This window comes from Nematolebias whitei, chromosome 14, assembly GCF_014905685.2.
Source record: "Nematolebias whitei isolate Nwh7 chromosome 14, NemWhi1, whole genome shotgun sequence".
Taxonomy (NCBI): Eukaryota; Metazoa; Chordata; class Actinopteri; order Cyprinodontiformes; family Rivulidae; genus Nematolebias; species Nematolebias whitei.
In genome coordinates this window covers 18,398,123-18,415,349 of record NC_056511.1, presented here as the reverse complement: position 1 = coordinate 18,415,349, position 17,227 = coordinate 18,398,123, and the positions used below count along the sequence as shown (strand labels likewise).

The following is a 17,227-nucleotide window of genomic DNA, read 5'->3' as shown; positions in this document are numbered from 1 at the left end:
GAAAGACTAATAAGTGCTTCCTTTATATTATATTAAATGATTAAGTAGAATCTGAGCCAATACAATCTAGAGCCTGAAACTCAACAGACTTTATGTGGGATGCAGTCATCTCCAGATCATGTTTGCATCATTTTGCTGCATTAATAAAACCCAATATCAATGTTGACTGAATTAAAATCATTTATAACCTATAAAAACTGAAATACAGTTTAGGAGCAGATACCAAAGAGGAGTGCAGTTAAACTTTTCCAGATGACATGATTTAACCTTTTTTTGTGGTGCATTTAAAGGCATTTATTTGGATAAGGTAAAGAAAGATAAACAACTCTGTATTACATTTATGTTTCCCAGTATCTTACAGTACAGAGATGATATTTCACTTACCACAGAGCAACTCATCAGCTCCATTGGGACAATCTGTGCGTCCGTCACACTGCAAATTTTGAGGAAGGCATTCACTTATGTTACCACACGGGAATTGGCCGAGGGGGCAGCGAACCTCTTCCTCCACTGCACTGGTCACCAGGGCTGCAACAAGATAAAAAGAAAGAAAGAAAGAAAAGGGCAAATTATTATGTAGAACACGATGAAATTGAGAAATATTTTATTTCTTGGTGAATAATTTTGAACTAGTCGAAAATGTGAAAAATACTTGTAACATTTAAATGGTATATTTTAATTTTGCTGTATAATTATCATCATTTGGAAGAATCACTGTTTCAGCACAATCAATTTTACTTTTTTGTTCTGTTTTTTTCTACCACCTTTATGTTTTTTTCAATATCAATTTTTCATCAAAAGTATTTATCAAGTAATACTCTCCATGCTCCACTAGTATATTTTGTACATCACGATACAAGACTTTGTTATTAATGTTGTTCATTTCTGGCTCTGTTTACATTATACAGGACATATAGTTAAAATTATATTTTTTCTATTAATTTTATTTTTAGTGTCCACATACACAAAGATTCTGAATGACCCTTGACATGCCCCTAGGTGGCAAATATGTACACAATAAAATGTCAAAATAGAGAGAAAAACATATTTAGCTTGGCTAAAACCTTTCAAAAAATAACTGTAGCTTGTTTTTATAACATTTACAGACAGACAGACAGACAGACAGACAGACAGACAGACAGACAGACAGACAGACAGACAGATAGATAGATAGATACTTTATTGTCCCCAAGGGGAAATTTGTCTTGGACATTGTGCGCTAAACAAGGCTTCTTCCACAATTAAACACGCTACAACCAATAAAATCATGTGAACCCCACAATAAAATACAAAAATATAAAACACCTATTACTCAGTAAAAACACATAATTCAATAAAAACACATATTGCACATTCCCACATGCATTCCACAAGTAAATGACAACAATGAGACCAGAGCATCAGCGCATAACAAAAAACTATATGCTTACTTTGTTTAACAATCTGATTGATGTAGGAACAAATTAATTTTTAAATATGTTAAGCCTACAAGCAGGGACTCTAAACCGTTTTCCAGATGGTGACAGTTTGCACTGTGAGTTGAGGATGTGAGCAGGGTCAGACAGCACCCTCCGAGCAAGTCTGAGAACAGACTCATCATAGATAGACTGCAGGGAGGGGTGATCAGTTCTTCCTATCACCTTCATTACAGTTTGTACCATGCAACTAAGTTTAGATTTAAGTTGCACAGAGAGATTATCATACCACACCGACATTCCAAACCCGATGATACTTTCCAATACGGCTTGATAGAATAAAACCATAAGCTTCAAATTCAAATTAAAAAATACTTTATTAATCCCAAAGGGAAATTATTTGTTGTTGTAACTCGTTATCCTCATTTCATTAAAAGATGTTATAGATGCTGATGGTTGTAGACAGGAAGGATCTCTTGTAAAGGTCCATCCCACAGTGGATCCTAAGAAACTGGCTGCAGATGCCGTCCGATCCGTCCACCCAGACTTGGCTGGCCTCTCGGTTCCCCCGGGCTGTAGAACCGCCTGAATGCCGGGCAGAACTCCTCCCAGAGCGATAGCCACTCCTCCCAGCAGTCTGCCGAGCTCCTCATCGCTGCGGACAGCCAACTGTAGGTGCCGAGGGACAATCCTGTCCTTCCGCTGTCATGAGCCGTGTTTCCTGTTAGTTCCAGGAGCTCAGTGGTCAGGCACTCGAGCACAGCTGGCAGGTAGATGAGAATGCATCCACAGAACACCCTTTTCAACTTATTTGAGATTTGGGGCTGTAGTTGAGATATTATTTGAACTTTTGAGATGTTAATCAGCTGCTGTTGGTTGTAGAAAACTGCCTTGTTTCCATGGTTACGCATCATAACAAATGTCCAAAACTAAAAAAGTTTCAGTAAAAATCCTTCCAGCTGCACAGCGTCTGATACCAGAGGAAACAACCATCCAAAAAATGTGATTTGCATCCAGAAAAAGAGGTATTAAAGTTTCCAAAAGCAAAATCTCAGCATGAAAGTAACAGAGCTGCTCCAACATGCAGCCACCTTGAGCGGCGCAATTCTAGAACCAGAATTCTAGAACCTGGTTAACCCCAAAGATTCTGAGTCTACGTTAAAAAAAAATACAGTCTCTGCTGTAGCCAAGAGCACAACATATTAACATGAATTTCCCACTTGAACAGATTGTCTAGGTGAACACCCAGATATCTGTAAGAACAGACCCGGTTTATTTTCTGGTCCTGAATAAAAAGCGGGAGATTGTCACTTAGAGACCAGGGGTCAATCAGCATCTCTTCTGTTTTCTTGGCATTAATAGCAAGGTGGTGGTCATTGCATCATTGAACAAAAGACTGAACCTCATTAAAATATGATGAGGAGTCCATATCCTCATGCAGCAAGCTGAGAATAGCAGTATCATCAGAGAATTTAAAAACGTAATTCCTGGGGCAGCTGCTGATGCAGTCATTTGTGTAAATGGTGAAGAGGACAGGAGAAGTAACACAACCCTGGGGAACTCCAGTACTGATCAGAGTCAGAGAGTCAGAGTCAGAGTCAGAGTTTCTTTATTGTCATTCGCACCTCATGTGGTACATGTGGTGGAACGAAATTATGTACACAGGGTCCCAGTTACATCCAACAATAAAATGTATAAGAAAAACAGTAATAACATCTAAGATATGAACTAAGAAAAACATCAACTAAATATACACTAAGCACTCATAACATAAAACATTGAACATCAGCACAAACATGAACATGAGTCTGTGAGCAGATGTGCACGCATGAACACATCAACATTGAAACAGATCAGCAGCAACATGAAACAGATCAGCAGCAACATGATATGGTTTTTCACAGTGATTATTCTAGTTAGAGATTCATGAGTCTAACAGCCTCAGGGTAGAAGCTGTTCCTCAGTCTAGTGGTTCTACACTTAATGCTCCTTAACCTCCTTCCTGAGGGGAGTGGGGCAAAAAGTGTGTGTGCTGGGTGGGTGGGGTCCTTCATGATGCAGGTGGCCCTCTTCCTGCATCTGGAGGTGTAGATGTCTGTGATGGTGGGGAGGCTGATTCCGACAGATTTCTGTGCAGCCTTCACCACTCTCTGCAAAGCTTTTCTTTCTGCAGCTGTGCAGCCTCCATGCCACACATTGATGCTCGAGCACAGGATGCTCTCCACTGCACACCTGTAGAAGGAGGTGAGGACTGAGCTTCCCAGACCAGCTCGCCTCAGCCGTCTGAGGAAGTAGAGTCTCTGATGAGCTTTCTTGATCAGGCTGGTGGTGTTGTTGCTCCAGCTGAGGTTGTCATTCATGTGTACACCCAAGTACTTGTAGCTGGAGACCACTTCCACCGCAGATCCTCTTATGTTCAGGGGGGTGTAGGTGTTTTTGTTCCTTCTGAAGTCCACAATCATCTCCTTTGTCTTCTTCACATTGATGTGAAGGTTATTCTCTCTGCACCAGCTCTCCAGGTGTTCCACCTCCTGCCTGTAGCTGGACTCATCATTGTTTGTGATGCATCCCACCACCGCTGTATCATCTGCAAACTTTACAACGTGACAGCCTGGATGGGTAGCTGCACAATCATATGTGAGCAGAGTAAACAGGAGGGGGCTCAACACACATCCCTGAGGAGAGCCAGTGCTGAGGGTTATGGTGGAGGAGGAGAGGTTGTGGATCCTCACTAACTGTGGTCTGTTTGTTAAAAAGTCTAGTACCCAGTTGCAGATGGAGGGGCTTAGTCCTAGTGTGGATAGTTTGTCCATCAGGGTTTTGGGGATCATGGTGTTGAAGGCAGATGTGAAGTCCACAAAGAGCATACGGACGTAAGAGTTTTTCTGCTCCAGGTTGTTGTACCTTGGCTCTGATATGGTGTTATGCATATGCAGATAAATAGTAAAATTTAATTCAACCTTTATTTATACAGAAAATAACTTCATTGTAGTTATAGCGTTTACGTCACAAAGTGATAGCAGGCTTGTGAGGATGCAATCTCTTCTGTGGTCCACACTGCTCTCACCCACCTGGAGCAGAAGGACTCCTACATCCGTGTGCGCTTTGTGGACTTCATGACTACCTTCAACACCATGATTCCTCAGACCCAGATGGACAAAGTTCTCACATTAGGACTAAGTCCCTCTCTGTGCAACTGGGTCCTGGATTTCTTAATCAACAGACCACAGTCTGTGAGGATCCACAACTTCTCCTCCTCCACCATAACCCTCAGTACTGTCTCCCCTCAGGGTTGTGTGTTGAGCCCCCTCCTGTTCACTCTGCTCACATATGACTGTGCACATACCCATCCAGGCCGTCACACTGTAAAGTTTGTAGATGATACAGTGGGGGTTGGATGCATCACAAACAATGATGAGTCCGGCTACAGGCAGGAGGTGGGACACCTGAACTGGTGCAGGTTGAACAACCTTCATATCAGTGTGAAGAAGACAAAGGAGGTGATCATGGATTTCAGATTAAATAAGAGGAGCAAAGCAGGGTGGGCAGGGCCATGCGTAATTGCTGCGCAATGCGCCAGCGATAGTCCCTTTTCATGGTCTGGTTTCCTGCTGCACCCTACTTTATTAATTTCCTCATCAGTAAAATTACTGCCTCCTCCTCTACAAGTACATTAACACAATTGTATATTGTGCATTTTTATTTTGATTCCTTTGTACTGTATGATTCATAAAACCGCATCAAAATCTGAGACTGCCCTGACACATTATTATGGCCTGGCCCGAATTCAGGTCGGGCCGAGCTTCGGGCACGGGTTAGAAATGACAGCTCTAATCTGCAGTGGAAGTGGTCTCCAGCTACAAGTACTTGGGTGTGCACCTGAATGACAACCTCAGCTGGGGCAACAACACTACCAGCCCGATCAAGAAAGCACAGACACTCTATTTCCTCAGGTGGATAAGGTGAGCTGGACTAGGAAGCTCAGTCCTCACCTCCTTCTACTGGTGTGCTGTGGAGAGCATCCTGTGCTCCAGCATCAACGTGTGGCATGGAGGCTGCACAGGTGCAGAAAGAAAAGCTCTGTAGAGAGTGGTGAAGGCTGCACAGTTGTAGTGAACCTGATGACCTGATGATCTGACCTCAAATCTACCAGATGGACAGAGACTGTTATTTTCATTGATCTGAATAAGTCTGAGCCATCTGATGACTTTCTTTCTTGAATTAATCAAGCAGAAAAGACAATCCTCTATAATCATTACTGTCTTACAAATGTTTTGATAATCAAATTGTGTTAGTTTCACTCAATGCTTACAGGTTGAAAAGAACTACTCATTTTTATTTTACATAAACAGTAAGTAATGATTTTTATTCCTCATTCAAAGAAGAAATCACCTGAATATGCATTTCTTGATTTTCTGTCTGAAATGAGCCAAGTCGTAAGTATGTGAAAGTTGAAGCTTCGGTCAACTAAATGTTTACTGAAGAAGAAATGTCATGTTTAACTATTTGAGAAGATAATCAGAATAGAGACTCCACGAAGTCTGCTTTTTGCAATAATCTCTCTGTCAGTTGTTGAACAAATCTCATTCCCTGACCTCGACTTTTGATAATACCTTACGTCAAAAACCACACCTCTTTCTGGTACATCCACGAATCAGAAAGCTCTAAATTGAACCGGAAGTCGACCCATTTAAAATGTGGCAACTTTCCAGTTCAAGTTAGTTCTGAAGTTCTGGAGCGGTTCTCATGTAGTTCTCAAGTAGTTCTCAAGGAGTTCTCAAGGAGTTCTGAGGAGAATTGGTTAGAATTCATGGGGAATTCATGGAGAATGGTGAAGTGAATGGAAGAGAATTCGAGAATTCAGGATGATCCAGAGACGTTTTGGAATTATAATTTCTGTTTGAACGACCCACGCACGACTATCTAAGGATTTCAGCAGCTCTCAACGGAGACGCTGAAAGGTCTGGAGGACTCTCTATCGAGCTGATCTATCATCAACAAGGTAACGGTCTCTTCTTCGACTAAAGTGTACCGGAAGCGAGCTGAAATCTGATGAAGCGTGCACGTTCTGGTCAACAGATATAAATTCCCTCACATAGTTCTCTGTAAGATAATCTCCATTTCATCTTAAACTCTTCTCTCTCTCACAAAACCAGTACAGATATTTTAGAAATATCTGAAGCAAAGTCCTCAAATCACCGCCGAGTGATTTGAAGTTCATTATTTGTGAAACTGTCTGTTATTATTTTCATATTTTGCCAAATTAATGTAAATGTTTGATGTTAAACTTTGATTCTGAAAATAAATGACTCCATTCATTTTGATGGGTCAAAGATAATAACGTCTCTCGTTCGCATTTCTGTTAAAATTCAATGCACGACATTACAGTCAGAAAGATGAGGAACTCGTGAATATAGTATGCATATAAACGGGGATATATTGTCATACTACAACTAGTGACACGTACCCACGTGACTCACTACACAGTAGTCCGTTAGTCGACATCCCCACCATCACAGACATCTACACCTCCAGATGCAGGAAGAAGGCTACCTGCATCATGAAGGACCCCACTCACCCAGCATTAGGGCTGAGTACCGAGCCGAGGTTATTTTATAGCACCGACCGAACTGCACCGGTCGGTGTATGGATTGAAACGTCATTCTTTTTTCAGTGTCAAGTTTCAGTATTGGCTGTAAGGTGTCACGTAGTTTCAGTACACAGGCAGGTAAAACACCAGACATATGACAAACAGACTACATGTTTACACCCAGAGCTGTATAGAGCTGCCGTACCTAATCTATGTATAATGCATGTCTATGGTGCTGGTGACGCCCACAGACGGGGTTCACGTGTGCAGCGTGTGTGTTGTCGAACGGCTTCAATTTATGAGCAGAAAGTTGCTCCGTGTTTTTCTGCAAGGAAAGAGAAGGACAGCAGCCTCCCCCCTCCTCCTCCTCTTGGCATTAAAGTCAGCCTGTGAGTGTTAGAGAGCATGAACGATCTGATTCATTATCTCTATGACCGGACTCCTCTTCATCAAAGAACTCCGAGGACGGAGCTGTGTCTGGGATTCCAGCTGGTAAGTTTACGTTTATTAACGTTACTGCAGCTTAACACGTGCATCGCGGTGAATTAAACTAGAATCCATGTAACGCTAACTTTAAGATATTAGTGTGTACATTTATTTTATGGGTATCTATGTAGCTAGCTAAAATCAGAAGCTAACTAAAGATTGACAGTAACAGATAAAGCTTATCTTGTAAACATGTGCTCATCCATCCAGTCAGCTGCTTAAATAGTTCACTAATGTTCACTGTTTATGTTCTCCTCACAGGAGGTTCTGACCCTGATGTGAGGAGGACAGACAAAAGAAAAGTGAGGTGGGGGCCACAGGACAGTCACAAACTTTGTTGTTAAAAGTTTGCTGCTTTTAACTACAGTGGAGGCTGCATGTTGGAGGTAAGTAGGGTTGGACGATATGGCCAAAACTTTTATCACAATATATCTCTTAATTTCGGTCGATAACGATATAATTCGATATCGATATAAACAATATAAAAGCCTCAGAAAAACTACAAACTATACAAATAAATTAATGTTCACCTTTTATTTGTATTTAGCCTTCAAAAAAATTGAAATCACTGTCAAATAAACATAAAACTCTCAACTTTGTCAATATTAAGTTTTAACTTTAAACAACAACTTTAAAATTGAAAGCAGTGAAATTCATTGTTAATGAAATAAAATTTTTGGGTGTCGTCATTGATGATAAGCTGACATGTAAATCTCATGTAAATTACTTAAAAATAAAAATAATCAATTGCATTACTGTATAAAGTCAGAGTTTTTGAATGGCAAAGCTTGTATATATTGTATAATGTAATGATTGTTCCATATTTAATCTATTGTAATGAAGTTTGGGGGAAAGCATGCAAAACAATTACAAATCCTATTTTTATTTTTACAAAAAAAGAGATAATAATTATTAGTATTATGAAGTGCTATGGTCACCCAACAAATATATTATTTCATCAACTGAAATTATTAAAATGTTATGATTTGGTTGAATATAGTATTTTACAAGTCATGTACAGTATAAAGCTCATAAAAATATTAGCCCCAAATATTCACTTAAAATTTGTAAAAAAATAAATATAAAAACGGAAAGTCAATATAACTTAAGGGAATGTAAATGTTTGTAAAACTTCCATTTAGAACTAGTCTGAAGGACCTGTGTTGTAATTCAGGGAATAGGATTATGGAACTGCCTTGATCACCATAAAAATTTCTAAAACAATTTATATGTTTTAAAAGATGATAGTTAAAGTTGTTGGGAAGGTTTAGTACAAGGTGAAGGATACCTGAAGTTTTTTTGTTTTCAGTTTGGAGATTGTTCAAGTCAAGGTTGTTGTTTGTTTTTTAGTTATTTTGTATTTTTTAAATTAGGGGCAGATAAGAATTTTTTTTCTTCTTTCTGCAACCTTCTCATTCAATGTTTTTTTTCCTCTTTCTGATGAATTTGTTTTTATTTTAAATGAATGAATAAATGATAAAAAAAAACAAAAAAAACATGCAGTGTTGGGGGTGTTTCAGGGACACATTGGCTCAAACTTTATTGTGCTTCATCTTGTGACTCATCATATTCTGTCAAGTGGAACAAGTTAGATGTTCCAACCGCTAGTTAGAACGACTTTCCGTCACATTTTGCAGCACACTGACTGAAACTTGCAGTTTATCGGATCTTAGAAAGCCGAACCACTTCCAAACCAGCGAATTAGTCTTTCCTCTCTTATCAGTGATGTCATCTGCTTTCTCTTCACTTGTGAAAGCTTGTTCAGTCACATTCTGACGATCATGGACACTCATTTTGAAGCGAAAACTTAACGCGCGTTGGAGATTAGCCTAGCTTAGCCTGCTACCACTTAACGCCTCCTGGACTTGAGCTCTGCGTAACATTACGTCACTACGCACTTACGTAGTTGTGTTGCACCTTTTGAAACTGAAGAGCTGCTTCAACATGAACAGAAAAAGTAATGCGTCAGTGAAACACTGTAATCCTATCGAAATATCGAAAATGTGCTTAAAATTCATATCGCCATTATTGAACAAAAGTATATTGCGAGATATATCGATATCAAATTATTGTCCAGCTCTAGAGGTAAGTAAACTTTAAAGGATGTTGTTGACAGTTAAGCTTTTATCTCTCAGCCTAGATAATGCTTTTTGAGTAATAAGAACACAACCATGTTCTTGTTAATGTTTTGTGTTCTCATGTCAATTAGGGAGATGATAAACGCACTAAACCACAGAGAACCACAGAGAAGATTCAGGAAAAGACACAGAGGTACAGAAGTCTGCATCAACCCTAACCTCAGTGAATCCAGTGACCTGCGGGTGGGATGTGTGGGACACTATGCCAATGCTGTCAGACTTGCAACCAGGTATAAGTGTGTGCAACAAGCATGTGTAACATAATTTTCTTTTTGCTAGAATTAATATTAATTACCAAATTGGTACAGAAAAAAGAACCGTCCAGGAACTGACACCGAAGTGAAGGTACCGACACCGGTACAACACCGATTTTTTTAGAACGGTACCCAGCCCTACCCAGCACACACTTTTTGTCCTGCTCCCCTCAGGCAGGAGGTTGAGGAGCATTAAGTGTAGAACCACTAGAGTGAGGAACAGCTTCTACCCTGAAGTTGTTAGACTAATAAATTCCCAACCAGGATAATCACATAAGGAAAAAAAAATCGCTGAATGCCACTTTAAGTGGTGATATGTGACTTATCTGTGCTGCTGATTATCCATGCTGCTGATCTCTTGCCTTTATGCTGCTGTGTTCATACCCATCTGTTCACTACAGGCCGTTTGGGCTGCTGTTTAATATACTGTATTTTTTCACATTATTAATGTTCAGCGTATATCTTAGATCCTTATATACTGTTTCTTTTTCCATCCATCCATTATCTTTACCCGTTTATTCCATTTTGGGTCACGGGGGTCGCTGGTGCCCATGTCCAGCAATCACTGTGCGAGGGGCGGGGTACACCCTGGACGGGTCGCAAGTCCATCACAGGGCCACATAGAGACAAACGAGACAAACAACCATTCACTCTCTCACTCACACCTAGGGACAATTCAGAGTTACCAATCAGCCTAACATGCATGTTTTTGGTCTGTGGGAGGAAACCGGAGTACCCGGAGAAAACCCACGCATGCACGGAGAGAACATGCAAACTCCACCCAGAAGGCACCTGGACCGGGGTTTGAACCAGGGACCTGTTCGCTGAGAGGCAGCAGCTCTACCAGTTGCGCCACCGTGCTGCCCCTGTTTCTTTTTATGCTTTATATTTTTGCTATTTTTGGGTGTAACTGGGACCTTGAGTAAAAATTTTTGTTCCACCTCATGTACCACATGTGATGTGAATGACAATAAATAACTTGAACCTTGAGCAAAACACTCATTTTTTTCTCCCTAAAATTATCTACCAGAAACTGTTTTTAAAAATCTCCAAAATTAAAGTTTTTGTAAACATTTTTTTTATTTATTAGCAAACAACTGTGTGTGTTTAAAGGTGGTGCACACACAGCATAAAACATTACTCTTCAAAGCTAGCTTCTGAGGCGCCCGGGCAGAGATGAAGAAGTGTGCGGTGCTTTGCCTCACGGAAACGTGGATTACAAGAGAAATGCCGGATACAGTCTTCTAGCTGGATGACAGACTTTTTTTTCGAGCGGACCGCTGCAGCGAGCTAACGGGGAAATCACGGGGAGGCGGAGTGTGCATTTACGTGAGTAAAAGTTGGTCCATGAACTGTACTGTTGTAAATAGCTCATGCTCGAAGGCTTTGGAGCAAATAACAGTGAAATGTCGGCCACATTATCTACCCCGCGAGTACACGGTGACTTTTATCACTGCCGTTTACATTTCTTCGGATGCTAATGCTAATGAATCACTGCAGGAGCTTCATGATATCATCAGCTCGCTGCAGAACAAACACCCCGAGGCTCTTTACGTGGTAGCCGGAGACTTTAACCACGTGAATCTAAAGGACTGTCTCCCAAGCTTTAATCAATATGTGACAATTCCGACACGTGGAGACAAGACGCTGGACCGTGTTTACACGAACGTAAAAGATGCATACAAAGCCGAACCCCGCCCCCACCTAGGACTGTCAGACCACATCTCAATCTTCCTGGCTCCTGCTTACATGCCCCTGCTGAGACGCTCCAGATCGGTACAAAAGGAAGTTAAATGCTGGATCCAGGACAGTGGCCCCATACTGAGAGATTGTTTTGACCGAACAGACTGGCAGGTTTTCAGAGAAGCTGCTGAAAATGGACGTTTGCTTGATCTTGACCAATACATATCCTCAGTTCTGGGTTACATTAGTACATGTACTGACACCGTCTCCACTATCAGAAATGTTAAAAGCTACCCAAACAGAAAACCTTGGCTGAATGCAGAGGTGCGTACCCTGCTGGAAGCCAGGAACATTGCCTTCAGGTCTGGAAACTCAGAGGAGCTGAGTAGGACAAGAAAAGAGTTGGTTGCTGGTATTAAGAAGGCCAAGGCCACATATGCACAGAGGATCGAGGGTCAATTCATCTCACAAGACCCTCGGAGCATGTGGAGGGGCATTAAGTGCATAACAGATTATAAAGGAAGGAGCGAACAATGCCCCAAAGACCCATTCTGTACACATGAATGACAACATCAGCTGGAGCAACAACACCCCCAGCCTGATCAAGAAAGCTCATCAGAGACTCTACTTCCTCAGACGGCTGAGGCGAGCTGGTCTGGGAAGCTCAGTCCTCACCTCCTTCTACAGGTGTGCAGTGGAGAGCATCCTGTGCTCCAGCATCAACGTGTGGCATGGAGGCTGCACAGCTGCAGAAAGAAAAGCTTTGCAGAGAGTGGTGAAGGCTGCACAGAAGTCTGTCGGAGTCAGCCTCCCCACCATCACAGACATCTACACCTCTAGATGCAGGAAGAGGGCTACCTGCATCATGAAGGACCTCACTCACCCAGCACACACACTTTTTGCCCCACTCCCCTCAGGAAGGAGGTTGAGGAGCATTAAGTGTAGAACCACTAGACTGAGGAACAGCTTCTACCCTGAGGCTGTTAGACTCATGAATCTCTAACTAGAATAATCACTGTGAAAAATCACATCATGTTGCTGCTGATCTGTTTCATGTTGCTGCTGATCTGTTTCAATGTTGATGTGTTCATGCGTGCTCATCTGCTCACACAGACATGTTCAAGTTTGTGCTGATGTTCAATGTTTTTATGTTATGAGTGCTTAGTGTATATTTAGTTGATGTTTTTCTTAGTTCATATCTTAGATGTTATTACTGTTTTTCTTATACATTTTATTGTTGGATGTAACTGGGACCCTGTGTACATAATTTCGCTCCACCACATGTACCACATGAGGTGCGAATGACAATAAAGAAACTCTGACTCTGACTCTGACTCTATCCTGCGGACAGGGCCACTGTGTCTGCATGTGTAATAGCTTTTGGGGATTATAGTTAATGGGAAAATTGTTAATATAATTGTTTAATTTGTATTGTTTTACTGTTCGTTTTTGCCTAGGGTGCCTGGGGGAGCAGACTGTGGGGGTTAAGGGCCTTGCTCAAGGGCCCACAGTAGGGCAAATGAGGGTGGAGGCAGGTGTGGGTGTTTGCCTTTCCCCACCCACATTTTGATGTTGTCGGTACAGGGAGTTGAACTGGAGACTTTCCAATCACAGGCCCACCTTCTCTAACCTCTGCACCACCACCCCCTCATTTAATTATATATTTGTACTTAAATATATTATAATTTAAATATTACGTAATACATGTTCACCTTGTAAACTAGTGCGGTTGAGCAAACAGTACTTTCTGGAAAGTCTTTGTTGTAAGTTCAAAACAACAGTCCTTAGTTGACATCTGATTATTTCAGCAGTTCAGTTACTTTAGTGTTATGACCTGATTTCTCAGTTGTGATCTGTCAGTATGCCAGAAAAGTAAATGTACAGAAAAAGTAGGTTGGATTGGCTTTTTTCCGTTTGTTTGTTTGTTTGTTTATTTTTAGCTCACAGTCTTTCAGATTATTTTTTTGCCATCACATGTTTACTGAAATCTGAAGTCAGCCCCATGAACCAGAACAGAGACAGATGTGTTCTGGTTCATGGGGCTGACAATGATGGATTTCAGTAAACGTGTGATGGCAAAACATTTAATCTGAAAGACTGCATGCGTTTTTAATTTTTTTTTGAAAAAATGTGGTAAAGATTTAATTCCCTTCTTCACTTGGATCACTATTTTCTTTGTTTTTTGTTGGCCAAACCTCTAAAAAAACAGACTTTTAAGCTGTTTTATATGAATTCCTAACTATTTTTGTTTGCAGAGCAGCACACTTTAACAACATGGTGCACGCTGGAAGCTCACCTCCCCCGTTTATTACTGGAGCCCCAGTGAAATCCTTTAGTGAATTTTATGGGGCTCTCCTAAATATTGAGAGTAAGCTGTTTTGTGTTATGAATAAAATATAAGTATATAGCCTTATAAAAGTAACTTTCTTTCTCTTGTCTAGCTCAGTAATCATTTTTCTGTCAGTTCAGGGAGGAAAAAGTGACATTATGGAAAATAAACAAAAATAAACAGTGCCTTGTACAGGTCGGACAAAGCTCCCGCTTATTTATTCAGGTCCTCGTTTAATATTTGGAACATGTACAATGATATCTAAAAGCCAGAGAAGAGAGATGTATAAACATATCTGAACGGGGTTGTTGTTTCTACTTCCCATCTGAAATTTTCCCCGAGGTTACAGGAAACATTTGCTGTGTTGCCACTTGACTTTGGAAAATAATAAGAAAGTAGCAGCGTGCTTCAAAGAGGGTGAAGAGCGGTTCTAGAGTGACAGAAATAAAATCTGTTTAGTACCTTATTTCTGACTGCAGGTGTGATTTATAAATCAAATGACAAACAAAATACTTTTAAATATGGAGGTTTTCAAAAAAATCTTCTTTACACACATCTTGTTGCTAAAACACATTCTTACTCTGCCTTTGACTTTATCTTGTCTCGTCTTAAGGTGGACTAAATGCGATTAAAAAAATTTAATAAAAAGTCCTGCTGTGCTTGTACGGTAGGGTTCACTCTTATTTTGTGCGCACAAAATTACATAAAACCTATTGTAAATAAAATACTAGGGTATACTGAAAGATATCGCCTGTAAAAGTTTTAGACTAAGATCAAGCTTTGTTTAAAAAAAATGACAAAGTTGTAGCCGTTTCAGTCAAATCTTCAAATTTACGGTTATAACATTAAAAATTATATCTAATCTCATGCAATATTACAAGATGTCATGCTTAGTATGTGTTGTAAATGACTCAGTTACTACCACCTCAATTTTTAGGACAATATTATTTAAATTAACTGAATTACAGCCATTTGTGTGTTTTTTAATTACTGTTAACAGTGGCCACCATCTTCAATTAAGTTGGCTCCAAATGTTAATCAGTTATAAAGGTACATTCAATGATTATTTTCTGAGTGTTTCATTAAAATTTCTCCTGTAGTTAATGAGACCTGGTCAGTGTACCTTTCGTTCAATTGTTTTTTCATTGAGAATCAAAAATCAAAAAATGAAAAATGTCTTGTCATTTCATTATTCCTTTTTATGTGTGATTCAAAAAATACAATACATCATCGTTTTCTGCATTTTTTACTTTAACCTCACATCAAAAATCAAACTTTGAAAACCTGTCCTGCGCACTTATTTGATTTTGATATTTGTTTACTATCAAATGTGTGACCTGGAAGTTTGTGTGTGTTTTGCATGCATATCAATGATATGGCATCATTGGAAACACACTTGGCATTAATCAAAAAGTTGCTTCAGACAGGCAAGACACACGCAGAGATTTCCTTTACACTGCAGCAGATGTGGATCCAACAGAGCTCAGAAACGAGTGTCAGAAGAGTGTGTGCACAACCTGAAACACAAAAAGAACGTTTTGGATGCAGAGTTGGAGATGGCTGTGATTGGCTCAATATATGAGGTACATGGATTTTTATTTTAGGTATAATATTTTAGCTTCCATTTTTAACATAGTTTTCCTCATCAGACGGACCCATCCTACGGGCGCAAGTTTATAACAGGATATTTGTCATGGATGGGAGTGTGGGCAGAAGAACGACGAGTAGTCTTGAAACAGTTTCATCAGCCATATCATGAATACCAACGTCAGGTGGTGCGAGTAATCGTTAACATTTGTGGCAGCTGGTGATCAAACTGAGTGTTGAGTAGGACTATTGCTTTCTGTTAATCCTCATAGACCGCTGCGGTCTGTTTACCGTTACCATGGTAACCAGACGCAATGACGGAGTACACCACTCATTCTCAGACACCACTAGACAAGTGAGCACTGAGTGCATTCTTAATTTACAACAGCATACTTCACTGTACACACAACGTAGGTCTCCCATCTATCACTCGTATATTTTTGACAGATTTTTTTTTTTACTATTAAATTCATAGTTTTTGCACCACCATATCACCCTTAATAAGCCAATACTCACAGGTTAGGATTAATTAAGGAAAAAAAAAACATTTAATAAAGGAATAATCAAAAAAAAATTCTTTATCAAGGATGCTCGGAATCTTCAAACCGGATTGCAAAAAAGTTGGGACACTAAACAAATTGTGAATAAAAACTGAATGCAATGATCTGGAGATGGCAAATGTCAATATTTTATTCGTAATATAACATAGATGACAGATCAAAAGTTTAATCTGAGTAAATGTAACATTTTAAAGGAAAACTATGTTGATTCAAAATTTCACAGAGTCAACAAATCCCAAAAAAAGTTGGGACAAGTAGCAATAAATGGCTGGAAAAGGGAAATTGAGCATATAACGAACAGCTGGAAGACCAATTAACACTAATTCGGTCAATTGACAACATGATTGGGTATAAAAAAAGCTTCTCAGAGTGTCAGTGTCTCTCGGAAGCCAAGATGGTAAGAGGATCACCAATTCCACCATTGTTGCGCAGAAAGATAGTGCAGCAATACCACAATGGTGTTACCCAGCGTAAAATAGCAAAGACTTTTAAGTTATCATCAATCGTGCATAACATTATCAAAAGATTCAGAGAATCTGGAACAATCGCTGTGCGTAAGCGTCAAGGCCGTAAAACTCTACTTGATGCTCGTGATCTCCGGGCCCTTAAACGTTACTGCACCTCAAACAGGAATGCCACTTTCAAGGAAATAACAGAATGGGCTCAGGAATACTTCCAGAAAGCATTGTCAGTGAACACAATCCACCGTGCCATCCGCCGTTGCCTGCTGAAACTCTACAGTGCAAAGAGGAAGCCATTTCTAAGCAAGCTCCACAAGCTCAGACGTTTGCACTGGGCCAGGGGTCATTTAAAATGGTGTGGCAAAATGGAAGACTGTTCTGTGGTCAGATGAGTCACGATTTGAAGTTCTTTATGGAACACTGGGACGCCATGTCATCTGGACCAGAGAGGACAAGGATAGCCCAAGTTGTTATCAACGCTCAGTTCAGAAGCCTGCATCACTGATGGTATGGGGTTGCATGAGCGCTTGTGGCATGGACAGCTTGCATGTCTGGAAAGGCACCATTAATGCAGAGAACTATGTTCAGGTTCTAGAACAACATATGCTCCCATCTAGACGTGATCTCTTTCAGGGAAGACCCTGCATTTTTCAACACGATAATGCCAGACCACATTCTGCAGCAATCACAACATCATGGCTACGTAGGAGAAGGATCCAGGTAC

General features: G+C 40.3%; 1 protein-coding gene across 1 annotated transcript in view; it reads right to left on the bottom strand.

Annotated features, from left to right (window-relative positions):
• The window catches only part of rxfp2a (relaxin family peptide receptor 2a), a 122,267-nt gene that overhangs the window by 85,568 nt on the left and 19,472 nt on the right, over positions 1–17,227 (bottom strand). The window contains exon 2 of the mRNA XM_037687368.1: positions 385–528. Coding sequence (XP_037543296.1) covers positions 385–528 — 144 coding nt within the window. The remainder of the gene's footprint in view (positions 1–384; positions 529–17,227) is intronic.